The sequence below is a fragment of the Bombyx mandarina genome, chromosome 15 (genome assembly GCF_030267445.1).
Source record: "Bombyx mandarina strain Sakado chromosome 15, ASM3026744v2".
In the NCBI taxonomy this organism is placed as follows: Eukaryota; Metazoa; Arthropoda; class Insecta; order Lepidoptera; family Bombycidae; genus Bombyx; species Bombyx mandarina.
In genome coordinates this window covers 11,625,535-11,653,372 of record NC_143221.1, presented here as the reverse complement: position 1 = coordinate 11,653,372, position 27,838 = coordinate 11,625,535, and the positions used below count along the sequence as shown (strand labels likewise).

At 41.9% G+C, this 27,838-nt stretch overlaps 1 protein-coding gene and 2 long non-coding RNA genes across 10 annotated transcripts; 1 reads left to right on the top strand and 2 right to left on the bottom strand.

Moving 5' to 3' along the window:
• Positions 1–358: 358 nt before the first annotated feature.
• On the top strand, positions 359–27,838 carry LOC114251860 (coiled-coil domain-containing protein 39). Of its 6 annotated transcripts, none has more exons than XM_089733295.1 (25): positions 365–683; positions 871–1,059; positions 1,236–1,344; positions 1,428–1,575; positions 1,839–1,996; positions 2,386–2,505; positions 2,782–2,883; positions 3,814–4,005; positions 4,815–4,940; positions 5,247–5,336; positions 6,103–6,229; positions 6,969–7,057; positions 7,891–7,988; positions 8,065–8,194; positions 8,678–8,872; positions 11,283–11,422; positions 13,404–13,479; positions 17,035–17,194; positions 17,568–17,733; positions 22,711–22,858; positions 23,448–23,611; positions 24,687–24,739; positions 24,819–24,937; positions 26,631–26,655; positions 27,583–27,838. In XM_089733295.1, the coding sequence occupies exons 2-25, from the start codon at positions 932–934 to the stop codon at positions 27,690–27,692; spliced, it is 2,973 nt and encodes a 990-aa protein (XP_089589421.1). In that variant the 5' UTR covers positions 365–683; positions 871–931; the 3' UTR covers positions 27,693–27,838. The 6 variants fall into 6 exon arrangements, 5 of the variants coding, with proteins under 5 accessions (XP_089589421.1, XP_089589422.1, XP_089589418.1 ...); XM_089733292.1 differs by lacking the exon at positions 365–683 and adding an exon at positions 694–785; XM_089733293.1 differs by lacking the exon at positions 365–683 and adding an exon at positions 768–790.
• LOC149501481 (uncharacterized) lies at positions 17,724–20,230 on the bottom strand. Of its 3 annotated transcripts, none has more exons than XR_016324252.1 (3): positions 19,849–20,230; positions 18,481–19,488; positions 17,724–17,998 (listed from the first exon to the last, which is right to left on the bottom strand). It is a non-coding gene; the product is annotated as an uncharacterized LOC149501481 (long non-coding RNA). The 3 variants fall into 3 exon arrangements; XR_016324250.1 differs by having other exon boundaries at positions 18,481–18,564; positions 18,653–20,226; XR_016324251.1 differs by having other exon boundaries at positions 18,481–18,564; positions 19,274–20,223.
• Positions 23,517–26,660, bottom strand: LOC149501480 (uncharacterized). The gene is made up of 3 exons (XR_016324253.1): positions 26,570–26,660; positions 24,243–24,388; positions 23,517–23,985 (listed from the first exon to the last, which is right to left on the bottom strand). It is a non-coding gene; the product is annotated as an uncharacterized LOC149501480 (long non-coding RNA).

The window sequence follows — 27,838 nt, the reverse complement described above, 5'->3', positions numbered from 1 at the left end:
CAGCGGCCAGAATGGCGCAGGATGGTGAACAGCAAAGTACGCAAGTTCGAGGATCAGCGTAAAGCTGACCTTGATTACAAACGCGGCCAGTTGAAGGCCCGCCCTCCTGCTGCCATAACCTATAATTATAAGAACGGCGTGCTTACGTGCCCTCAATGCGCAAGGAGTTTTGCCGCGAAGATAGGCTATATAAGCCATCTTCGAGCGCACGAGCGCCAAATCGACGGATAGGAGTCAAAGTGGTCGCCATGGCCGAAATCGGTCGAATGAATCATTCAATCTTAATAAAGTGACAAATGGTTTGTCTCAATGATTGTGTCGTCTTGGAACGAGTCACATTATTATCAAGCGAACGGATAATAGGGCATGTTCTGAGATTCAAGAGCGTGTTAAGTATTGCTGTTTGGCAGTATTGATAATTTTACAAATAATTTGTATGTATTTTCAAAATAGGCTACAAGGTCTTGTAGCTGCTGACCGTGAAAAAATCAAGAGAAAAGGCGGCCTTTACAAAAAATAAAGTGTCAGAGTTCAGACTAATTTACTTTGATTGTCTTCTTGCTACTTCAAGCATATTAATCACAGAACACTATTACTTCTAGATATTAATAAATACCGTGCTCTTTGATGTTGTACTATAAATTTATCAAATTCGTAAATATGAAGGAAGAATAGAATAGAAGGTCAGAAGCTATGCCAAAACATTCCAAATAATACTTAGTATTTTCTTTGACTAAAATAATATTAAACTTCTTTGGTTGCTATGTATTTAAACTAAGGATTTTGTACGGTTGCTATGTTAATTGTTGACCTGTCGTTATTCACATAAAATCAATTATATAAAATATTTTAATTTAATATTTATTTCAGATATTGTTCATTGGGTTGCATACCGTATGTATAAAGTAAACTCCAAATTCGTAACAAAAAAATGAGTGAACAACGAAAAAACCCGAGTTATATGGCTCAACTATTGGAAAAATTAGGATGGGATCAAGGCATCAGAATTCCATTAGCCAATCCCGGAAATCAAGAATTAGAGACTATTCTAATAAACAGGTAAAATAAATTAGTTAACAATTTCACCATTAATTATTGTACTGATATATTATGTCCTGTGATGACAACTAATAACATAAAAATGTTCACTTGTGATAGCATTAATTCTCTGTGTCCTGATCATATTATTCTATTTTGGATTTGGATATCAACATTTGCTAAAATGGAAATTTCAGACAAAATGAAATTCAGCAGCTCAAAGAATCATTTATACTACAGCAACAAAAAAGAGAGGATCTTAATAAGTATAAGGAGTTTGTGCACTCTGAATATCAAGAGAATACTGTATGTTATAAAATTGATATTTCTTGGCAACAAATGTCAGCGAACATTATAAAAATCTTTAACATTGATTTTGTATTTCACAGCGCCTCCTATTTGCTCACAAGCAGCAACTGGAGCAGGAAGTTAAACTACGGCAGTTGGCTTGTAGTGAAACAGATGGACTTGATAGAGGAGTTATTGACTGTCAGAAACAATGCAAGGACATAGGAACAAGAGTTGATAGATTACAAAGTAAATACCTATATTTGACCATAATTATAAATAAATTTTTGTCGAATTTAAAGTACATCTTTAGAAATTATATTTAAATGTGTATTTTAATGTGATAAACTCTAAAACATATCAATATATCTGAACGTGAATGAATACATAGTTCTAATGAATTCAAAAGACTTTCTCTTTCTTGTACCTGAGTACCAAATATTTCTTTAGTCTGGGCATAATGTTAACCTGTCAATATCTCTATGTGATGTAATTGCTCATTTAAATTTCAGTAAACATTGCTCGTCTGCTAAAAAAGGCTGATACATTGAAATCTGAGGTGTGTGGTGAACGTGGAGCCTTGCAGGAATGGAGAGCTGCTCTAGAGAGAAATTCTGGTGACATCACAGCTATAGAGCAGTTTACAAGACAAGACTTATCTAAGGCTAAAGTTTGTAAATCTATATATAATTATAATCTATATATAAATCTACAGTGGTTTTCACCGATGTTCCATTATAAGTACTAAACCATGCATCCGATTGACTTGAAACTTGGTATCCATGTAGAAAATACATGTACTTAATGGAGGGCTAATATTTATATGAGTGTTGGCCTCCCTACACCAGTTGCGGGGGCGTTAATGATGAGAATCTTTGTGGGGGTGAGAAATAATAATGTTAATTTTAAATGGCCAGTGAAGCACACGGGTACAGCTAGTCACTTAAAAATAATATAATAAATAGAAAAAATTGCTGATACAAAAGTGATAGATTATAGAAGAAAAAAAAAACAGCTGTTGGATATACAAAGCTAAAAATTAAAAAAAACACTTTACAGGCATTAGAAAATAAACGACAGAAACTGAAAGTGGAACATGATCGCATGCATGAGCGTATTAACCAACTTGTATCAAATTTGAATGCCGAGGAGAGGGCTTGTGATAGGATCTCAATTCAGGTATATTTAATGTGATAAGGCTTTTTAATAATCAAATCATATCTGGATACAGGATAAGGTAATTTAAGAAGAAGATCTGTTAACTTGTATGCACAAGTGTTTCTTTCCACAGGTGCTATAGATCCACACTTAAATCTAGTGTTGTTCTGTTATGAAATAAATATCATTGCTTTTATTATTTTTATTTCCCAAAAAAGTACCAACAGTATTTTTGGATGCAAGTTCATCTACTTGTTCATCTACTACTAATGTACTTAACAAGTGATTTTTTGTAAGGTAATGGAAGGTATGGAGCAAAGAAAACAAATGATGATTATGTGGAGAGGTGCTGTTGATAATCTGAGGCAGCGTGACACTGATATAAGACACATTAGGGAGGTAATTAAAATAACACATATTATACAGAATGTTAACTTTTATTTATTTTCGCCCATGTAGTGGTAACCACCTGGTGGTGGTTACCGTCGCCATGATTTTGGCAATGCCAGGGGCAGAGCCAGAGCCAAGCCAACTAAATAATATATCAAACTATTTGTGTTATAATTCAACATATATGATAGTTATTACTAAATATAATGTATAGGTATTGTTACATTTAATCTGAATTAGAACCAAGATATGACTAAAACTGTGGAAAGAAAATGTTGCAAAGTTTTCCTGCTACAGCGGTGAAATATGTTCCTTCAGAATGTTCCTGTTGAATATTAAATCTTAGGGTGTCGACACACAATATGTGCTGCGTGTGCCACCAGGTTGACTTATTCATAACATGTGATGTGCCTCGGTTTCATTTTCAAATGTTTCGATTACTTTACGGTTTTCATCGGCGACCACGAAAATTACGACTGTAATAAACGCGGTATCAAAATGTAAAAATAGTTTTTATTAAGATTCATAATGCTTCAGCAGCAATTCCATCTGTCCATCCAATATCGCTCATCTTTTTTTTTATTGCTTCGATGGCTGGACGAGCTCACAGCCCACCTGGTGTGAACTGGTTACTGGAGCCCATAGTCATCTACAACGTAAATGCGCCATCCACCTTGAAATATAAGTTCTAAGGTCTCAAGTATAGTTACAACGGCTGCCCCACCCTTCAAGCCGAAACGCATTACTACTTCACGGCAGAAATAGGCGGGGTGGTGGTACATACCCGTGCGGACTCACAACACGTCCTACCACCAGTAAACCATCTTTACATTATATTATTATTATCATCTTGATAATCTTCAAACAGAACTGCGAGGGTCAATGACCTACCGACATTACGTAAAGCGTGTTGTTTTAACCAAACTTATCGTCTTGAAGGATTACGCGGTGTTAGAGGCGGAAGCGAACAAAATCGCGGAGCAGTGTCGCGAGCAGCAGGCGTTCTGTGACCAGCAACGCGGCAACAACGGGGACGCGCAGCGAGACAACCTCGCACTCGCCCAGCGGCTCAGCCACACGCGCCTCGCTCAGCAGCAGCTGGCCGAGCAGAACGCGACCTCGGACAGTGAGGTAAGGTTGCAAATTGAATAACAAATAAATGTTACATGTGACGTTTTAAATCTAGATCGAAGTAACCTGAAAATCTGTAAATAAATTTTAGGCTAGGATATTTTTTTATTGTTCAGATGGGGGAACGAGCTCACGACCCACCTGGTGTTATATGGTTACCGGAGGCCGTAAATTACATTAAATCGTAAATACCGCCACCAACTTTGAGATAAGGTCGGAAGTTTCCGTTTTTGCAGTACAACGGCTGCCCCACCTTTCACACAGAAACGCATTACTGTTTCACGGCAGAAATAGGCAAATTGTTGGCATCTAACTACCTATGTAAACTTAGAAAACGTCCTACCACCAGTAATAATTAAAATTACGCAAATTATAATTTTGCGGGTTTCATCAATGTTCTTTCTTCACCGTGGAAGTCAATCGTGAAGATTTCTTAAGTACGTATTTCATTAGAAAAATCGGTACCTGCCTGCAGAATTCGAGCACCGCTTGATACGACTGCATCGGGCGGCTTATCCTTTAGGCCATGACGACTTCAATTCGTTATCGCCCCCCAGTCGGATCTGATGAATGTGACAATTTGAACTCTGAGGCTTTTGTTTCTAGAACCTTTTCTTAGGTTTCAAAGTTTGGCGCTTATGACTTAGATGAAATAACGACTGAGTCTCAGAGAACAAATATTAAATTAGCCGTCGAGAAAAAGAGGCTTAACTCTTGAAATTTGCAGTTGATACATGATCAAGTACCTTTCTTACCTAGGAAAGTAAAGTCAATAGGTATTGATTTGCATTTTTTTACACAAATTCTAGGCGCAGAGTCTCCAACGTGAGCTGGCGAACTTGAGAGTAGTCCTGGAAAAGCTTCACATGGAGAACCGGCAGATAATGGATGAGCAACATCGCAAAGACTTGGCTATTCAATCTATTAACAGCAAGGTAAATGAACTTGAAAAGACCCACCGGCCGGCCACCAAACCGTTGGTCAGATCAGATGACTGCGATCACTGTACTCTCTGTTGCGACCGCCCTGAGAGAAGCCGAAAACCGAAGGAAATGGAAGCTGATGGTACAAAGAGCCACGAAAGGACACGACCTTCAGCAATTAAGTATGCGACTAAGAAGTAGAAATGAACTTGTTCATACTATTTTTAATAAATAATAAAAAAAAACAAATGTTCATAAAATACTTACCGCAAAATTTCTCCGATTCTTCTTACATTAATCGTATTGTAATAATTACAGATTAGTGATCTTAAAGAAAAATTAACGGAGTCTCTCGATAAATCGAAGTCGTCAGAGAAACGAGCCAAAGAACTAGAAGATATGTTGAACGTAAGTGTACTTAGTATGAGTTTTTATTTATTTATTACCCCAAAAATTCAGTTCTGCAGTATACTTACGTCAATTTCATAATGATAAAAATTCTCATTACAAAATCTCTAAATATAATGCGTTAAAGTTTGTAGCCCTTTTGAATGGTTTTGGGGTTTCTAAATTATGATGACATTTAAAACATAAATGCTCTCTTAAGTAAACTATTATGCGGTATGATTATGCTCATCATGTGGATTGAGATTGGGACTAGCAGACAACCGGTATTCAGTTCTAATAAAGTCTAAAACTATTATATCTAACTACGCTTGGGTTTAGGTCTTGGGTGAATCGAGATTTATATCCAGTTCTGATAGATTCCGCTTCGTAGCCTAAGGGGTTATAACAGTTACGCACTGGCTGGTTGGTGAGGTTGGATCTCAGTCTCAGAGAGTTGGTAACACTGGTCGTAGCAAGAGCCGTGCTTCGCAGAATCTACCACCGGGTTGGAATCGCAACCCACTGAGAAGATCCGGCGAAAAACTCAGTTACTCTAGCCATGTTGTACGCTGTAGACTTATTAAAAAGCTTCAGCCAAGTTTTAAGTATAAATAAGCAAATGACCAAGACAGGTTCCAATAATTTTTTTTATTCTAACAAAATTAATTACCATACTGTGTTTATTAAATGTACGTACATTATAAATATTTACATAGTGAAATGTTTGTATGTGAGACTTATATAATTGTTCACCAGGCCACGAATGAAGTAAGTATGTGTGTTGTAGGAAGAAGAACGTTATGCAAGTCAGCTAACTGCGAATCAGCAACGTGCCATGCATTGCTCTTTTGTGGAGCAACAAAAATTCCTGACTCTCAAAAACGACGAAAAACTCTTCCATATGCATTTAAAAGGTAAACTACAGATTTATTGTTAAGGTTAAGGTTGTTTATTGCTTCGGAAGGTTAAATACCAAACTATATAACCGCGAACTATATACTACCAAACCTGTTTTCCCGAGCGATGTTTTCCGATGATCCCGGTGTCATGGCGCTCGGGAAACACCGTTTCCTTCTTCAAACGAGGCCTGTGGAAAGTATTAAGCGGTAGGCAGCGGCTTGGCTCTGCCCCTGGCATTGCTGAAGTCCATGGGCGACGGTAACCACTCACCATCAGGTGGGCCGTATGCTCGTCTGCCTACAAGGGCAATAAAAAAAACCTATATACTACCAAACTATATACTATACCAACTTAAAATAAATGATATGCATACTTTTGTTCTAAATTTGATTGATTGCATGATCGTTGTGCCTGGACAAGGTATCGTTACCAAGCAGCTTTATGTTGTGAGCAACTTGTCTGCGCCTCTGGCATCGCTGTTGTCCATGAGCGACTGTTATTAATTAGGATCAGATGAGTCGTATCTCACTTCTAAAGCAAAAAAAAATTGAGGGAATCTCCAATGTTTTTGCATTTAGGGCTGTATGCCCATTTTAAATGTCAAACTCTTTGCCCACTGCCACCAATAATAAAAAACGTATCTCATGTATCTTGTACGATAGTGAAGGTTTATATTTTGTGTGAACACAATATTTGTAAAACGTTAGAGGGCAACTTGCTGGACATTATTGTTTCAAAATCGATTTATTTTAGCGTCTAAAGCAATCTTGAGCAAATTGGCGACGAAACAACGGAACCTCTTGAAGACTCTACAGAGCCAAAAGGAGTCTCTGTACGCTATTGTAAGAATGAATTTTTTTCGTTCTTTTATGTTTTTTTTTTTTTAATTTGCTTCACACGACCAGTCTTGTTTACGGTCAACCGCGTGTTAAATAGTTTCCAGTTTTGCTTACTTGAGATATTATATGAAGGTGCACGAAAATATGTAGATACACTACAATACAGTGAGATTCTTGGCTAAAGAAGGTTTTTTTTGTGGGATAACTTCAATGGAAACGTTGTCATTTGAATGTCAATCGAAAAACAATACTAAAAAGAGACATACAAGTCATCTATAGAATTTAGCCTATGAGAGAACGAGATAGGATATTTCTGAAGGTTTCATTTTACAGCGTGTGAATTGCACGCATGTTTTTTATTGCTCGTGATAGGTAAATGATTTTTATGATCAACATTAAGTGGTAGTCAGAGCTCATGGGATCACAATTTGATTACCGCCGCCCATCTTGAAGTATGAGGTCGAAGCCACATTAAACAGTTTTTCGTTTAAATTAGTATATTTTTTTGGAATTCGGGAATTTCTATCTTTTATGCGAAAATACTTTGAATATTTTAAACTAGCCGAACCGGCAGACTTCGTAGTGCTTCAATCGATAAATAAAAGACTTAATCTTTTGTATAAAATAAACTTAAAACAAATAAAAGGAATAACAAAATTGTTATTTTTATTCAATTCCGAGGATTTTCATGTTTATCTACCTTTTGAACCTTCTCTGGACTTCCACAAATAATTCAAGACCAAAATTAGCCAAATCGATCCAGCCGTTCTCGAATTTTAGGGAGACTAACGAACAGCAATTCATTTATTTGTATTTATAGCATTGTTTGATTTTAGTGTTATCAAGTGGAGACATTGGGTGCTCGTGTCTCGCACATGGAGGGGGCGCAGGCCGAGAGGGAGTGCTCCGCTGAATTAATGGAGAGAGAGAATAGGTTAGATAGGCGATTCGTTCTGGAATTTTCCAAACTACCCTTGATGAAAGTTTTGAAAAATAACTTGTCATTATAGATTAAAAGACGTGTGCTCTCGGCACGCGGCCCGCGTGGCGCTGCTGGAGCGGCACTCCGCGAGGCTGCACGACGACATGCGGCGGCTGGCCAAGGATCTCGAGGCACAGAGCGTGGAACACGTTAAACTGGTACACTGCAATCTTTACACAAATGTTAATTAAAAAAAAACGTGGCTGTGTTTATAAATTGATCTTGTTTGATTCTTGTTAACCATTTAAATACATTATTTTTGAAGTGAAACTTCTAATGCGACTTACAACAAGGTTGCGTTAAACTTTTAACGCTATCATACTAGAAAGAGACAAAGCGAGAGTGAATGCGTGATACTTGTGTACGCGTACGCGTAGTAGGTATACCTACCTGTTACAGGCCAGGGCGAACGTTAGCAACGGGTAGCGTCCAATATTTTAATGAAGTATTTAAAAAAAAATATCTCTTACACAGCATTACCTATTACAAGAGCAATCAGATTTAAGGATGAAAAACGAAGAAAACCACAATACTAAACATAAAAAAGAACCGATTTTTATATATTTAAATTTAATTGCAGATGTTTTCGTGAATGTTTATCGCTGGTCGTTTATCGTTAACCTGTCATCTGGCGTCCACAGCAAAGTCGTCTGAAAACATCGGTGCTGAACGTTGAGGGCGGCGAGAAGGAGCTGCGCGAGGCCCGCGAGGCGTGGCGGCGCGCGCGCGTGGAGGACGCGCTGCTGCGGCTGCGGGGCGCGCACGCCGCACGCGCGCTCGCCGCCGCCGACGGCGCCGCCTACTCGCTCGACCGACAGCGCCTGCAGCTGCACGCGGTCAGTGCGCCGCCGCCTCCCACTACACATGTCGTCTTCTCGCATTAAAACATACCTGTAGGTCCTTGTCCCTGTGGTAGGACCTTTTGTGAGCCCGCGCGGGTAGGTACCACCGCCCTGCCTCTTTCTGCCGTGAAGCAGTAATGCGTTTGGGTTTGAAGGGTGGGGCAGCCGTTGTAACTATACTGAGACCTTAGAACTCATATCTCAAGGGGGGTGGCGGCATTTTTGTTGTAAATGTCTGTGGGCTTCAGTAAATTATTCGATACAGTAGAAAGGATTTTAATTTTTAATTTACGATCATCATCATCATCATCAGCCTTTATCTGCCCACTGCTGGACATAGGCCTTCCCCAATGCCTTCCACATAATGCGGTCCTCCGCCTTCCGCATCCAACGACTTCCTGCTGCGCACTAAGTCGTCGGTCCACCTGGTTGGAGGTCGCCCCACGCTCCTGGTATCCATCCGTGGCCTCCATTCGAGGACTTTCCTTCCGCACCTGGCGTCGCTGGCTCGACAGATGTGACAGGCCCATTGCCACTTTAGCCTGCTAACTTTGAGAGCTATGTCGTCGACTTTGGTTCTCCATCGAATTTCTTCGTTCCGGATTTTGTCCCTTAGAGAAATACCGAGCATAGCTCTCTCCATAGCCCGCTGTGCGACTCTTAACTTATGGGCCAGCCCTGCCGTCAGTGTCCAGGTTTCCGCGCCATAGGTTATCGCGGGGAGAACGCACTGGTTAAAGACTTTTGTCTTCAGGCATTGAGGAATTTGCGAGGCGGGGATTGCACGAATATTCCCAAATGCCGACTAACCCAGTCGTATGCGTCTCTCAGTCTCTGTATTGAAGTTACCCCGGCCAAGCTGGATAGCCTGACCGAGGTAGACAAAGTCTTTTACCTCTTCAATGACTGCATTCGAGATGGTAACTTGGCCTTGGACGATTTGATCATTGAACATGACTTTCGTCTTGTCAAGGTTCATCCGCAGTCCCACGCATCGGGAAGCAGCATTGAGATCATTGAGCATACGACTGAGGTCCTCCAGCGATTCCGACATTATGACTATGTCACGCCTCACCATCCTCCGGACGTCCTTATTTAAGATTGCGAACTCTGCTGTAGCTCTTACGGATGGAGTGGCTTCTCGTCGTTTCCTCATTAATACCAGAATCTCAGGGGTTAGCTTGCCTTCACGAACTCTCCGCGGTGATCCAAAGTATCTTCCGCCAACTTCACGTAGTGTCGCCGTCGTGTTCTCCACCACGTTGTTCACGTCCTCAGTGGGATCCAGCAGACTAAATCGATTTTGAAGTTCCAATTGGAATTTTTCGGAAACTTGTATGATTTGGGGAAGAGACGAACGCAGAGTCGATCTCATCAACCGGGTTCTTTCAAGCCTTATGTCGATATTTAGGGTTCCTCGAATAAGTCGGTGGTCACTGCCAGCACTAAACCTGTTGACCACTGAGACATCCGTAAATATTCGCTTCGTGTCACTTTGTCGGCACTTTGCCAAGTCCATCTCCTTTGGGGCTTCTTTTTGAAAAACGAGTTCATCAAATAGAGCCCCTCCATCTGCAGAAAATTGAGAAGCATTTGTCCTCTGTGGTTTCTCGACCCCAAACCATACCGTCCGATTATGGATTCGTCTTCCCCTTGTACTCCCACTTAGGCGTTGAAGTCGCCAATTACAACGGTGAAGTGGGTCTTGGTGGTGTTATGAATGGCCTTAGAGATGTCTTCATATAAGGCCTCAACCTCACAATCAGGGTGTGTCGCCGTTGGTGCATACACTTGCACGACCTTGAGTAAATATCTCTTTGAGATTTTAACTACAATGTACACCACCCGCCCGACAAAATCGATAGCTCCACGACGTTGTTAGTGATGGCTTTGTGAACGATGAACCCAACACCACCCCGAGAGAGCTGGTCTCCTTCGCGGTAGTAGAAGAGGTTTCCAGACTCGAGGATGACGGTGTCCTCGCCCTCTCTACGGACCTCCGAAAGTCCAAGGTTATGCCATTTAATGGATTTCAATTCTACTTCCAGCTCTTCCACATCCTCATCTTGCTTCAAAGTCCGGATGTTAAACGTGCCAATGGTCAGTTGTTTATGGTGGCCTGCTGACCGGGGATTCTTCGCACCCCCTGCCCTACCGTTACTGTGACCGCCACCGTGGCCAGGAATAGTAGAGCTGCCGGGTACTGGGGGCCGTAGCATTTTGTGTCCTGTCATTGAGAAGTTTGTGCCCTTAAGTCACCGCGCTGGGCATGCGGGTTGGCGACTAGGAAGTACTAGGATACTATTTTGTAAATATTTTTAAGAACAAAGTCGTTTTTTATTATTTTTAAATGTAAGTACATAACTAAATTTAATAATTAATATTAGAATTTGTACTATCGCAGGCAATGAACGAGCGACTGGTCGAGATCAGGGCGCGGCAGGACATGTTCAATGTTCAGAAACGCGCTCTGTTCGAAGATTGCGGGAAGCTGCGCTCTGAGATACGCGAAAGAGAACAACGCATCGAACAACTTAAGAAAAGGTGTTGTTTTCGTCTTTTTTTGTCGGCACCGTGTGCGAAAAAAAAACAAATAATAATTATATATTAGACAAATATGTTCTGTTATAAATGAAAAATTGAGCGGAATGAAATGATTTATTTGATATTGTTTTCAATTGGAACAGATTTAAGTGAGGAGATGGAATGAGATATATTTTTTATTTTTATTTTTTTACATTTATTTCAGAAAAAATCCATAAAATAATAATAATACAATAGTCAGCACACAAACAGTTCAACAATACAAATAGAAAATGAACAATATACTAATTCAATTAATTAAATATACAAAGGAAATGAATTAGAAACACATAATTATATCAATACAGTAGTAACCACTCTATGTCAATATTAGCTACCATTATGTCAATCAGTCAATTAATTTGGAGAAAAAAGAAAATAAAAAGAAAATCATACACATTTCATAATGAAGAGTAAAATAATAATAAGGATATGTCAGTCTTATCCGGTAATTATACACATACATTTATGTTGGATCGGACAATCAGCGCGAGAAGCAATCATCCCGAGGATGCCATTACTACTGTCTCTCACTCGTCTTAAAAAAGAGGCAACCTTTTTTCGGATTATAGCTTGATAGCCATCCGTCCGGGCATCAGCAAACATTTGCGACGCACTGCAGTAGGAAGGCAGCCGCAATAGCACCCTGAAGATGTTGTTATATTGAACGTGCAGGACCCTGGCAGCCCGTTGAGTATGATTCACCCATAGACTGCTCGCGTAAAACGATTGGCAAAATGCCTTAAACAAAGAAATTTTTACTGGGGAGGAGCACCGAGCGAATCTACGGGCAATCATGTTTCCTCGGACCGTCAATGCCCTGCGCTCCCGCTCCAAATCTGCGTCATCGGACAAATCATCCGTTACAATGTGGCCCAGGTACTTAAAACTGGTCACTCTTTGCAGTTCCTCATCATATAATTTAATTGAAGGAACACGAACTGGAACGGGTGCACCTGACTTACCCTTGAAAAGCAGAACTTTGCTTTTTGCTTTACTGTAGGTCATTCCATGTTCCCCAGCGTAGGTCTCGCATATAGCCAGCATCTTACGAATAGCACCTACCGATGGTCCCAGCAGCACCATATCGTCCGCGTAGTATTATATATTATTGACGCATACACTATCAATATGAAAACCGGTATGAGTGCTGCTGAGCTCACCGATAAGGTCATTTATGTACAAGTTAAATAACAAAGGAGAGGTCAGCCCCCCCTGCCTCACGCCACACTCCTTGCCATATGGCCCGGACAAAGCTCCCGCCCATCTCACCTGGTTCCGCTGGCAGTGGTACCATTCCTGTAACACTGATATGACCTCAACCGGTACACCCGCCCTGCCCAGTTTGTCCCAAAGCTTATCATATAGGACTGTGTCAAACGCCTTAGACAAGTCTAGGAAGCACGCGTATACCGGTGTTTTCCTGTCCGTATAGTACTGAACAGCTTTGTTTAAGACATAATATCGCACTTTCAGTGGAAAGCCCATTTCTGAAACCGAACTGGGCTTCATGCAGTTTAATATGTTTGTTAAGAATGTTATTAAGCAAGCCGTCCAACACCTTGGCTAATATGGTCGCAAGAGAGATGGGTCGATAGTTATTCATATCCGAGACGTCCCCAGTTCTGTTCTTAATAATTGGAATCACTATAGTTTTAGTAAGTTCCTCTGGTAAGTAACTATGGCAAAGGCAGAGATTATAAAACAAGGATGGATATATGGATGTCCTAGTAAAATTGTGGGAATGGACTAAAATTAAGTTGGAGGTTTTAGAGGAACCAAAAAGCCACATCCAGCGAGCGACTTTATTTTGTTTTCCCATATTTGTGTACTTTCGCAGATGGCAAATGGTTAATAAGCCACCATAATTCCACGCGAAGCAGCACTACCGATGTTGTTCTGGCATCAGAATGATCATCATGAGCACATGTCTTTGTTTCAGATACGACATATTTATCGGTTCGCTCGGCAAAGACGAGTCCGGCGAGCAGCTCTCGGTCACGTTCTTTAAGATTAAGGTAATCCTGAGTCGAGTTGGCGATAGCTTCACATTTCGTAATAAGAATGTTACTTTTTTTCTTTGAGAATGATTAAAGCCGGTAGGTTTTAGTAGTGGCACATCTTGTAATATATTATGTTACTAACCAAGTCCGTCCACACTTTAATTGCATATAAGAATTCTTTTCTATTCGTATCGGATTGTCTTCGTTTTTTTTTTTGGAATAATGTGGGTTTTATCACAGAACAACTTCGATCAATCAAAACAATAAAAATGTTAGTTGAGGTTATGAATATGAATCATGAATATGAGGTCGTTATGACATCTTTGAACGCGACTGTACCACCGTAGACTCTTTCACTTGATCTGATTTTTCATCAGTATAAAAAAATATATCAGTTATTTCATCAAAAGCCACAAAAAAAATTTTTAATGCATATTTTATAATACCATGAAAAATTACACCGTTTTAACACTTAATTAAGTGGATTTAAGAATCTATCACATAAGAACACGCTATCTATTCCAAACAAATATTCTGCATATACACATACACGTCTTAATTGTGCACGTCTGAAATCTATTAACATATCAATGTATGAAACTGATGATTTACTTGATCTCAATGATAGTTTCTTTTCGTGTACCTCTTCATCTGATAGTTTTGTCAGTGTGAATAGCACAGTAGTAGCTCTTCCACAGTTCTGACCCTACATGATCGGATCGCCCAATGTTTTTCTACTTATTCCAATAATCTTAATATAGCCCACATTAATGCTCAAAGTGTTCCTAGTCATTATACTGACCTTCTGTCCTCATTTAGCAACTCTCCGCTTGACGTCATACTTATTACTGAATCTTTTTTAAAACCCTCTCTTCCTTCTTCATTTTTTTCACTCCCTGGATTCGTACTGATCAGAAATGACCGAACCGAGAAGGGGGGCGGTGGCGTGGCTATCTACCTGCGTGCTGAAATTCCATTTAAGGTTATAAATGCGTCACCCTCTCCTTATTCCGAATCCGCTGAATTTATTTTTCTTGAGATCTCCATATTTCAATCTAAACTCCTACTTGGTGTTTTCTATAGCCCTAACCTCAATATTGATTATTTCAATTCTCTTGATTCTGTCTTGCTCGAACTCTGCTCAAATTACAATCATGTAATCATTATGGGAGACTTCAACACTTGCCTCATCAAAAACAACTACCGATCTCGTCAACTTCTATCTTTACTGTCTTCTTTTAACCTTCAGGTCTTACCATCTTCTGCTACTCATTTTTCTCCTAATTGTACTCCTTCTTTACTTGATTTCATGATAGTATCTTCTCCTGATAATGTTATCACTCATGGTCAACTCTCCGCTTCCTTTTCTTATCATGACTTGATTTATCTCTCCTATCGTGTTCGACCCCCTAAACGTAATTCACAATTTCTCCTACTTCGCAATTACAAGGGTATTGATCTGGGAGCGTTGCGACGGGATGTAAATAATACCGACTGGTCGTGTATTCTTGAACACCATAACATTAACGACATGGTCAATTCTTTTAATTATAAGGTAATCAGTTTGTTTCATCAGCATGCCCCCGTCCGTCGAGTTCGAATTAAACATAAACCTTCACCGTGGTTAACGCCGGATATTAAAACTCTGATGGCTCGCAGGGACAAAGCCAAAAGAAGATACAAACGTTGCCCCACTGAACACAGCCTGGCCATGTACAAAGCACTGCGCAACCGGTGCAACCGTTTGTGCACTTTGCCTTGCACTCGTTGAGATGTCTGCAGGGCTTCTTACCTCAGCATACAAAAATATCTCTCGTCCAAGCTCTCATTCTACCCATAATTGATTACGCCGATGCCTGCTACTTGGATGCCACTGAGGAGCTCTCAAACAAGCTTGAGAGGATGCAAAATCTATGTATCCGTTTTATATACAATCTCAGAAAATTCGATCATGTTTCTCATTTTCGCAAAGAACTTAAATGGCTCCCTATACGCCTTCGTAGGAATACTCGAATATTATGTCTCCTATTCAATATCCTACATAAGCCCACTTCTCCCTTATATTTACGTGAGCGATTCTCTTTCATTCGTTCTCCTGATGCTCCCTGCAGGTCCAACCAACGTTCTGTTTTGTTATTCCCTTCCCACAAAACCAATTTCTATTCTCACTCCTTTACTGTGCACGCGGTCAGACTGTGTAATTCGTTGCCGGCTGACATCCGAGTTTTGAAGTCTGTTTCTGTTTTTAAATACAAGGTCAAACAATTTTATCTCTCATCAACCGAATGATCATGGTTCTATACTCTTCGCATATACGAGTGTTACTGTGTTACTTATAATATTTGCTATGTGTATGTGCTATAATTCTCATGTTGTATTTGTTATTTTAGTTATGTGTTATTTGTTCTACACACACTTATCACTTTTTATTATTATTCTCATTATCCTCTCGCAGGTCTGCTGGAAGAGATTTCTCAAAGAAATAAGCAGTGCCTTTGTACATAATTTTCCTTTTACTCTGTACTCTGTACTGTGTCTTGTTTTCTGTGTGTACATAAATAAATAAATAAAATAAACAAAATCAATCCGTATTGCCTTATTGGTGTAAATCAAGAAGGTCACAAAATAGATTTCGTTGTTTTTCGAGCAAACAGCACGTGTTGCTATGTTCGACTTCTTACTTTAGTGTCATACTAACAATCGGCTTCAGTCGGTGTCGTCAGCGTCAGAACCGAGGGTATTTCGAATTAAGTATAGAAGGTCCTGCGTGCTTAGTGCGAGTTTTTTAACGTTATCGATAGCGTAAAAGTTAACTTAAATTTGTATGGAGTTGGAACTGTTATATCTCTGTACTGAACCCTAAAATGCTGATACCCTCAAACCGCTGACTAGACGGTTCGAGGTAGAGACTTTAGAGGAGACCGGAGAACAGTCAGTGAACTGTCTTAGAGTACGGGTGCGGCTAGCGAGGTTGCTCTGAGAGTGACATATATCATCTATATTGTATAAATCAAATAAAATAGTTCGTATCCTAAAAGTTTCCTTTTTTAAAACGACCTCAGAGTAAATTCCCATAGCAGAACGTTCGCCTACATTTGCCACTAGAGGTGCTGTTCAAACTGTATACAAATTCGAGTTAACTTTTACGCTAACGAGAACGTTAAAAAATCCGTACTAAGCACACTGGTCACTGTCGGCCCATATCCGATCCTGTGGACAGAATGGAAAGCAGTCGACGTCGTACAAAACACGTCATTTCGGATCCTCCCGATCCACTAACGGTGCTTGAGGTACCTCAAGCACCGCTCATCGTTCTCGTCGAACCCGTCGCAAGCGAGTAAATTAACCCACAGACACAGCCCACTGAGTTTCTCGCCGGATCTTCTCAATGGGTTGCGTTTCCGAGCCTGTGGTAGATTCTGCGAAGCACGGCTCTTGCTAGGGTTCGTGTTAGCAACGTCGGCAGGTTTGAGCCTCGCGAGCTTACCGACTAGTTAATGCTACGCTGAAATAGCCTCTCAAGGCTATCAACATAGGTAGGAAAAAAAAAAAGAAAACTGTCGGCCCCAGATGGCGGCGACTCGTGCGGAGCTGCGGGAGCGCGGTGCGGCGCTGGACGCGGACGTGCGGCGCCGCGAGCGGGACGTGGCCGCGTTGGAGGCCGCGCTGCCGTTGCTGCACGCCGCGCATGCGCACTTCATGCGCCATCTTTCACCGCTCGACAGCGACGGTACACGCACACCCCTACGTATAACGACACTAGTATTTGTTTACGAAACCAAACACGTAACTACGTTCGTATGTTCGTGTATATTGCCTGATGAGACTCCGTGCTACGACTTTTAATAAAAAAAAATTATTGCTTAGATAAGTGATAGACCCATAGACATCAACAACGTAAATCCACGAACTAACATTGAGACACGAGCTTTAAATCTCAAAGTAAAACAGCTGCCCCACCCTTCAAACGAAACGCATTCCTGCTTCACGACAGAAGTAGGCAGAGCGGTGGTAATTACCGGTGCGGGCTCACAAGACACCACTACAAAGCCAGACCTAAGACTTTTTGCTCAACAAAGTAAAAAAATATTTTTTTATTACAGCCCCAGAAATTGAAGAACTGAATGATCTGTCGAAGAAATACTATGAAATGCGGGACGAACTAAAGTCTTTGAATGCGAGAATCGCGGACCTCGAGCCGAGCACCGCCGAGAGCGGCGCGCAGCTGACGGCGCTCATCGACAAGTACAACAAACTTAATAATAAACTGTGAGGATTTTATAGTTAAATAATTTAATACACTCATATATTACATAATATATCGTTTATTTCTCAAACGAACCGGTACAGCAAACAAGTAGCTGCTTAACGTGATAGAGCAAGAGCCCGCGACAGCCAGACCTTCGTTATTTTATAAAAGCTGAAAGTTTCTCTGTGTATGTCTCCAACACAGGTAAGAACAACCCTCGATTATAGAGTTCCGATTGTGGTTCCTTGGGCAGGTAACAGGCAGTAAAGGTATATAAAATAGTACCTTAAATTCGTTAAAGTATAAAGTTAATTTTTTTTATTATTTACTCCAGAACATCTTTAGAAATCACGATATCCATTGCCGGACACTTTTTACAGTTCCTACCCCTGCCGGACACCCCTAAACTTTAATAAATTTTACTTATATTTTCGTTATACTATAAAAGCTGAATTTTATATATGTTACTTAGGCACTTATTAAAATATGTCACCCCAATAGCCAGACAGTTTTAATGGTTCTTTCATCTTGCCAGACACATTGAGAGCCCGCTGTAGGTGCGAGCGCGAGGTAGCAAATGTTCATGTGAGTGTGAGTGAGATAGTACTTAGTCTATTGTGATATTTTAAGATATCCAATAAAAAAATAATTTTATTACGTTCATAGCAATGTTATAGAAAGTAAAAAATGTTGTTTTAATATTATAAAGTACAAACAAAATATTATTACATGTCAAAGAAAAATATTTAATCGTTTTTATAATTTACCTCATTGTCGTCGATATTTCATTTATCTTCATCGTCGCTACTACTCCAGTCTATTGTCATAAATATCGCGTTATCCATCAGTTTCTGAAAAAAATTAAGAAAAATTATACAATTTGAATAATTAAAAAAATATGTGTAATAATTTGTCATATTATTTGTCATAATTACATACCTGGTTGAGTTTTGAGCGAATCTCTAACATAACTTGGTAGTTGGTCTTGGTATTTGTCATCTTTCAATACCCTGCCATTATTATCCGGTTTGATATGTGGTTGGATTTTTTAGATGAGCATTATTCCAAATGGTATATGTATATATAATTTGATCGCAAAAATCACTGCAATAGCTCGCTTTTACAAGGTGGTAGATTGCTAACATAAAAATTTCGCTATTTCTTTGGTCAAAAGCTTCGTTTACATCAGAGACTGTATACGAGTAGATGAATATTTGAAGTCGAGCAGCATCAACATCCAGTGCCGGATTGACCCTGTAGCAAGAGTAGCAATTGCTACGGGCCCCGCGCGAACGGGGGCCCCGCATATTTAAACCACTCATCTCTGCCCGAGCTTAATTTTTTGAGTGAATTACTAAGAAAAAGTTGTTTGTATAAATGTGTAGAATTTCAATCAGCCTGATAATCAGCTCTAACAAAAAGTCTGACGTATGCAAGCACTCTTACCCGACACAGTGTGGATGTGTAGCAGAATTGAGATGCCCCGATTTAAGTTGTTAAAATTATATATTTTATTTGTAAGATTAACAGTCTACATTATTATTAGTATAATTTAGTAACCTGCTACGAGCCCCGCGCTTGCTTAATCCGGTACTGTCAACATCAATTATATTACGGACATTGTAAACGTTGCATATAAATCTCTGAATGATATTATAGATGTTTTGTTGTTGATCTAAATTTTCAATTGATTCGCTGTTACGGAAATTCTTGAAAGCTTCCTTGTACTCTGGATATATTTTTTTAATGTTTTGTATGGTTTTAATTTTCCTTTCCTGAAGAACGCAGGATAAATCACATAAATGATAGCTGATGTGCAGTAAAATGAGTCGACTATTATCAAAGCCGGCAATCTGACTTTTGGACAATGATTGGTAAATCAGAAAAACGAATTATTGACTTTGTATTCCATTGGCAGTCACAAAACTCTTCGGAACGACATCTTAGATAAATAACAGGTTAACTATTAACCTTTATTTAATGCAGGTTTTGAACCGTATTCTTTGAAGGAGACGATTATATTCAAATCAATCTGAATTGACATATCAATAAATTTTTTTTGTCCAAATGCACGGATTGCCATCTTTGATAATAGACGACTCAAATATCGCAATAGACTAAGCACTCTATCTCACCCGCTTGAACAGTTGCTACCTCGCGCTCGCACCTACAGCGGGCTCTCAATGTGTCTGGCAAGATGTAAGAACCATTAAATATAAAACTCCCTGGCTATTGGGGTAACATATTTTTATAAGTCCCTAAGTAACATATATAAAATTCTTATACCGCCAAGGTAACCTCAAAAATAGAAGAATGTACTCTCGGCCTAAATATTGAAGAAAAAAATAATTAAATTCACATGAGCTTGTAGGTAGGAAAGAAACATATTTTCTCGATTCGTCTTGTTCGAATTTCAAAGTTACCCCTTTAACTTGCAAATAAATGAATAATGTATTGAATGATTAGTTCTATTGTCACCATAACAACGGCCTAATAAACATAACGTCACCTTGAATTTATGTATTTTTTATTATAGAATTCAAGGTTTGTTTTTATTCCATAACATGGGTTGCTGTACGTATTGAAAAAATATAACTATACAATTAAAAATGAGCTTTAATTTAATCGGAGAAAAGTAAAAAAAAAATTACTCTTTATTATAGACTTTTTTTTATAAAAGAAAAGTTTAAAATTCAAATGGAATTCAGTGTTTTAAAATAGTTGAATTTTTCTTAATATTTGTATGCGCTGCTGATTGGGGCGTACACAACTTGAGATTTAGATAGGAAGAAATCACTGACAGTCAAAGTATATCCGTTTATTTATATACTTCGCTAACAAGTAACTAATTCTATCTATCTATGTTGATGTGGTGAGTACCGCTGTATAGCACTGCTGAACGTGTACTGGCGCTTTATACTACGATTTGAGTAAGGCGATGTAAAAGTGCTGATGTGAATGCGCGCGTGCCCTGTAAGATACATGATTCGTACAATATTGTGTCTTCCCGATCCACTAACGGTGCTTCTAGGTACTTCAAGCACCGGTCACCGTTCTCGTCGAACCCGTCGCTTGCGACGAAGGGCTTGACGAGTAAATTAACTCTCAGACACAGCCCACTGAGTTTCTCGCCGGATCTTCTCAGTGGGTCGCGTTTCCGATCCGGTGGTAGATTCTGCGAAGCACGACTCTTGCTAGGGTTCGTGCTAGCATCGTCGTCAGGTTTGAGCCCCGTGAGCTCACCTACTAGTTAAGGTTCCGCTGGAATAGCCTCTCTAGGCTACCAGCTCAGGTAGGAAAAACAAAAAAAACATTGTAGCGAGCAGGCAAGTACTCGCACCCGACTAAATGCAACTCCACATCGTATAACACCTACGTCATATCACCAAACGCTTTATACCGGCCAGTATTATTGTCAATTGTTGTATTTAAGTGCGTGAAGTTTTATATTGAATTTTATGCTACCTTCAAAATTATCTTATTGCTGATATAAACATTTGGACCCTAAAATACCGATTCAAAATTAACGAGTTTTACACAAACGTAGTAACCCGTATTTTACCTCACCAAGGTGAAAATTAAAAAAATCTTTCTTCAATGGACGCTTATAATACCTAGTCAGGTCATAAATTCTGTCACATGTTTAATGTAAAATAATTGAAACAAGTTTATTCATTATGTAACCATTCATATACCAAAATGAACTTAACAAAACATAGATTCTTATGACACTAAAGTTTATTCAAAATGACCTCCGTGATTTTGAATATAGGCCTTCAATCTGCGCGGCCAGTCGTCTATCGCAGCACGAACGAGGTCCATGTCAATATCGGCGGCTGCCTTAATTAAGGATGTCTTGAGTGACTCCAAATTGGGATGAGGCTTTGAGCACGCCTTTTCCTCCAAGTGTTGCCATATCTTGTAATCTAACGGATTCAAATCTGGACTGGAGGAGTGCCAGTCTTCGTGCCGGATGAAGTCGATTTCACGCGCCGCCAGCCAGTCTTGTGTGCTCTTCGCTCTATGAGCTGGCGCCGAATCTTGTTGGAATACCCAGTGCCTGTTATTGAACATGGTATGAGAAACAGGTTCCACAAGGTTCGTCAGGACTGTATTTTGATACACAACTGCATTCGTTTTTACACCTTTCTCACAAAAATCCTCTGTTAAGCCCCAATAAGAAACTCCTAACCATACCATGAGCGAAGATGGAAAATGACCTCGTTGGACACGCGGAATACGGTTGCTCGCTTCTTCACTACTGTGTGCGTACACCTTATCATTTTGTTTGTTGTAGCTCTCTTCTACGGTAAAAATTTTTTCATCCAAAAAAATAATTTCCCGATTTTTTTTCCCGCGTACCGCTTCAACAAAGCGCGGCATCTCTTCAGTCTCAGGTCCATTAGACGAGCATTCAAACGATGTCCTGTTTTTCTTCGATATGCCCGAAGCCCTAAGTCTTCATTTAACACCCTTTTCACCGTGGTTCTGCTTAACCCCATCTGAAGGGCCAACAGTTTCTGCTTACGTTTGGGATTTCTTTGAATTCGCGCCTTCACAGCTTTTATCACTGCTGGAGTCCTAACAGACCGAGGGCGACCACTTCTTGACCTGTCATCTACACTAGAGTCTTCATTGTATCGTTTGATGGTACGATAAACGAATCTTTTGGTTATATTGAAATTTTTCAGTATGTTAAAAATTTGAATTGGCGCGTAATCGCAACGATGCAACGCAATAACTGCAACACGGTCTTCTTTAAGCGTCCACTCTATATTTAAAAATGAGTAAAATTCTAAAAGTATACATTTTTATTTTCATGAACAATTCGAATTCAATAAACTTTTTTGTGGCCAGCATTCTAAAAGAAAAGTTTTTACTGTGTGACAATACTTATGACCTGACTAGTTATAAAAAGCATCAAATTTCATTTTTTTTAGTTTAAGCGAAGATAACTCGGTCAATAAGGACAACTAATTACCGTAATTTCCGGACAGGAATGAGGTTGAGCAAGATTTAGAGATAGGCAGAGAGCGCATGCGCCGCCAGCAGGACCGTCTGCAGACCGCCCGCGAGGTCGTCAGACAGAACGCGAACCGCGCGCGGAAACTGATTGACAACGAGACGGACTGGCGCGTCTTCCAGGTGCTCTCCAATTCTCATTGCGTACACTGACCTCATCACACACACACACACACCCAGGCACATAATAGTGATGATTAACAGTTTTAGAAGTTGTCGTGGCCTAAAAGATAAGACGTCCGGTGCATTCGTGTTGAGCGATGCACCGGTGTTCGAATCCCGCAGCCGGTGGTACCAATTTTTCTAATGAAATACGCACTCAACAAATATTCGCGATTGACTTCCACGGTGAAGGACTAACATCATGTAATAAAAATTGAACCCGCAAAGTTATAATTTGCGTAATTACTGGTGGTAGGACCTCTTAAGCACTTAAGAAGCAGTAATGCGTTCCGGTTTGAAGGGTGGGGCAGCCGTTGCAACTATATTTGAGACCTTAGAATTAATATCTCAGGGCGAGTGGCGCATTTAGGTTGTAGATGTCTATGGGCTCCAGTAACCACTTAACACCGGGTGGAATGTGAGCGCGTCCATCCATCTAAGCAATAAAAAAAAAGTATTCACTTACATGAAAATCTGTCATGATTTGTATTTCCTTAGGAAATTTTGGTGGGTATTTGTAAAAGTCTGTAAAGGATTGCTTACCGCGCAGATGTCAGTGTGGACCCGCGAGTGCACCGAGACGTGCGTGCGCGTGGTGCAGGCGGCGGCGGGCGCGGCCGCTCGGCCCCCCGCCCGCGCCCGCCTCGCCGCCGGCCTGCGACCGCTGCTGCACGCGGCCGTCACGCCCGCGAGACTCCGGCGGACCATAGACAGGTACTGCTCACCTCGTGCCGACCTGAGACTACACGTCCTTACTAATCACGTCTTTGCGGATCCATCAGATCCAATAACCTTTGCATTAGACGGCTTCAGCTCTAACACTAGGAGCAGGCTTACGGACCCCGGTAACCGTGCAACCTAACCCATGAATCAGCTCGCTGAGTTTCTCATCGGATCTTCTCAGTGGGTCGCGATTTCGATCCGGTAGGATATTCATTCGCGAAGCAGCTGCTCTTGAGTTGTTAGGTCTCCTTCGAAGACACTCGGGTAGCTGTTAGCACATCCCACTCCTCCTGGCTGAGCCTTTGCTCGCCCTCCTGTCCTGGTGAAACTGGAAAGGCCTCCGGGCCGCCAGTAATCCTACAATCCTAAAAAAAAAACCTAAGACTAAGGTACCAAAACTTATTGCGGGCACCAACTAAATACCATTTTTTTTTAAATTAATACTTAAGATGCTTTCTTAAACGAGAACTAACGGTGATAACTGCGTAAACGGTAAAGTAGTAACAATGGAAGGGCGTGTTGTGCTCAACAACGTCGTCTAACACTTCCGCATAACAATCAAACATAAATTGTCACGACTACTACGCCTTCTGTAACCGCTTAACTTACTTACTACACTTACTGGTAGTCCTCCTCCGTGCGTCGTATTCTTCAGTGCTGAGGGTCCTGACCTTTACGCAGTGGATAACGACATTGATGCTGGATTCCAAAGTCGTCTTAATCATATTTTTATTGCTTACTGGTAGTAAGCAATAAAGATAGCTCCTCCTGTGTTTAATCAAGAAACGTATATAATTCCTCGAAAATGAAGAACGAAATTGTTTAAATGAAACTTTCAGAAGTATTCTATCTCATTCTCTCGCGGGCTAAAATGCCCATAGACGTATATCTTCTTCTCTTTTTAGTGTTTTTTTTTGTTTCCGTCGAGTTGCGAGTAGTATAATAATATTTATTATAAAAGTCAGTAGACCGAATTCAAGACCGTGTCTATGTAGCATATTCACCAAAAATGATTTCACATTATAGTTGAAATTTCAATGAAACTCTAAAATAAATACATTTACAGAATCATATCGGAACCAACGTCCGTCGCTAAAGAGTCACGTCTGGAAATAGAAGGTAAAGGGATTCATAATGGATACTGCGGTCGGAATTGAGTTTGGATAAGGTTGAGTGCGGTTCGTGTATCTCTGTGCAGGTTCTGTGCTGTCCAGCTCCTCGGAGTCCTCGCGCAGCGGCGTGAGCGTGGCCAGCGGGTACACGCGGCGCCTCTCCGCCTTCCGGACGAGTCTGGCGCCGCGGCTGCGCGAGCCCGCGGTGCGTACACCTCCCATGTAGCCTAGCTGTGCCGTGCGGCGGCGGAGCGTGGCCAGCGGGTACACGCGGCGCCTCTCCGCCTTCCGGACGAGTCTGGCGCCGCGGCTGCGCGAGCCCGCGGTGCGTACACCTCCCATGTAGCCTAGCTGTGCCGTGCGGCGGCGGAGCGTGGCCAGCGGGTACACGCGGCGCCTCTCCGCCTTCCGGACGAGTCTGGCGCCCCGGCTGCGCGAGCCCGCGGTGCGTACACCTCCCATGTAGCCTAGCTGTGCCGTGCGGCGGCGGAGCGTGGCCAGCGGGTACACGCGGCGCCTCTCCGCCTTCCGGACGAGTCTGGCGCCCCGGCTGCGCGAGCCCGCGGTGCGTACACCTTCCATGTAGCCTAGCTGTGCCGTGCGGCGGCGGAGCGTGGCCAGCGGGTACACGCGGCGCCTCTCCGCCTTCCGGACGAGTCTGGCGCCCCGGCTGCGCGAGCCCGCGGTGCGTACACCTCCCATGTAGCCTAGCTGTGCCGTGCGGCGGCGGAGCGTGGCCAGCGGGTACACGCGGCGCCTCTCCGCCTTCCGGACGAGTCTGGCGCCCCGGCTGCGCGAGCCCGCGGTGCGTACACCTCCCATGTAGCCTAGCTGTGCCGTGCGGCGGCGGAGCGTGGCCAGCGGGTACACGCGGCGCCTCTCCGCCTTCTGGACGAGTCTGGCGCCGCGGCTGCGCGAGCCCGCGGTGCGTACACCTCCCATGTAGCCTAGCTGTGCCGTGCGGCGGCGGAGCGTGGCCAGCGGGTACACGCGGCGCCTCTCCGCCTTCCGGACGAGTCTGGCGCCGCGGCTGCGCGAGCCCGCGGTGCGTACACCTCCCATGTAGCCTAGCTGTGCCGTGCGGCGGCGGAGCGTGGCCAGCGGGTACACGCGGCGCCTCTCCGCCTTCCGGACGAGTCTGGCGCCCCGGCTGCGCGAGCCCGCGGTGCGTACACCTCCCATGTAGCCTAGCTGTGCCGTGCGGCGGCGGAGCGTGGCCAGCGGGTACACGCGGCGCCTCTCCGCCTTCCGGACGAGTCTGGCGCCCCGGCTGCGCGAGCCCGCGGTGCGTACACCTCCCATGTAGCCTAGCTGTGCCGTGCGGCGGCGGAGCGTGGCCAGCGGGTACACGCGGCGCCTCTCCGCCTTCCGGACGAGTCTGGCGTCCCGGCTGCGCGAGCCCGCGGTGCGTACACCTCCCATGTAGCCTAGCTGTGCCGTGCGGCGGCGGAGCGTGGCCAGCGGGTACACGCGGCGCCTCTCCGCCTTCCGGACGAGTCTGGCGCCCCGGCTGCGCGAGCCCGCGGTGCGTACACCTCCCATGTAGCCTAGCTGTGCCGTGCGGCGGCGGAGCGTGGCCAGCGGGTACACGCGGCGCCTCTCCGCCTTCCGGACGAGTCTGGCGCCCCGGCTGCGCGAGCCCGCGGTGCGTACACCTCCCATGTAGCCTAGCTGTGCCGTGCGGCGGCGGAGCGTGGCCAGCGGGTACACGGTTTTGCTGAAGATTAGCCCAGCATTATCTATATGTATGGAAGAACGCTGTTCTTCAACAAAATAACTGTCCTCGGATATAATTATTTCCATTAACTAAAACCAAACTAACAAATCAACTACTTACCGTAGCGAATTTTTTTTTTACTCGAACGTTTTGAAAAATAAGAAAAATATTTAATTTTCAGCTGGTTGACGAAATACCTGAACAAGGTAAGTGATCCTCGTTTAATATAAAGTACACAAAATTATCATGTAAATTTTTATATATTATATCGTAACCCCATCGTTTATCACATCGACAGATGTGCGGATAACATTCAATGTTTACGTTACATTTGAATTTCAAAACGGTTCCCCGTCTGAACACGTTGTTATTGAGATGTGCAAACGCGATCCAGACGTGCTGCATTTCAATAAGCGAATTACGACATTAAATACAGAGCGATCGAAATTTACTGTGTCGCTGCAAACAGTTACAGATTTGTGTACCGATACAGTTTGTTGTTCGCTGTTGACTTATTGTAGAACATAAACGATCTTCGATAAAAAAATAGAAGTTAATCAAGATATACGATATATACTATATTTGTTTATGTAACTTGTATGTACTTTTAAGGAAGATGCGATTTATAGCTTACCTAGTCATGAGTGGAGACAATATACAGTGTGGAGCGAGATGAATCTGTGAATGAAATTATAAAGAATGAATGTTCATTTAATGAAGTTATAAAGATCACGGAAGAAAATAATTCCCACATCCACACAATTAATTTTATATATACATATATTGAAACTACTCACGCGCAATCTACAGTACGTTTATGGTACTATGACAGAAACCCCTAGAGAATAGGCATCAATGTACATACATACTAACAAACGTTCGTTTTGCTATAACGCCAAAAATTACAAAACCTCTCCTTTTGAGAGGTTTTTCATTATTTGACGGTATTTAATTCAATAACCAAACCAATAAAAACCAAAGCGGCAAGTAGGGGACGTATTTTAGATTACGTAACCTATTTTTCTGTATTAAAAGAAAATGTATGTAGGTACGGTTACCGGTCGAAATTCTTTTGCTTTGACTTTTTCTATTAAATATTTGTTTCCGAGTACGTATAGGTATATGTTTACTAGCACGACGTTCCACGGTGTCCCTGCGGGTGGTGACGTTGGGAATGGAAGACTCGGCTGCAGCGGTTGCGCCAAGCCCCTCCTCCACCAGATCTCAAAAGTCCTTGCGCTGATAACCTGTCAAAATTTTATATTTAAAGAAATAAATTATTAGATTTCTTAATTGAGCTGAAGTTGTTTTTTATCACTATTTGAATACAATTTCACATGTTTTTTTTAGTATTTAATTTATTTTGAAATAAATGTGTACAAGTTCCAA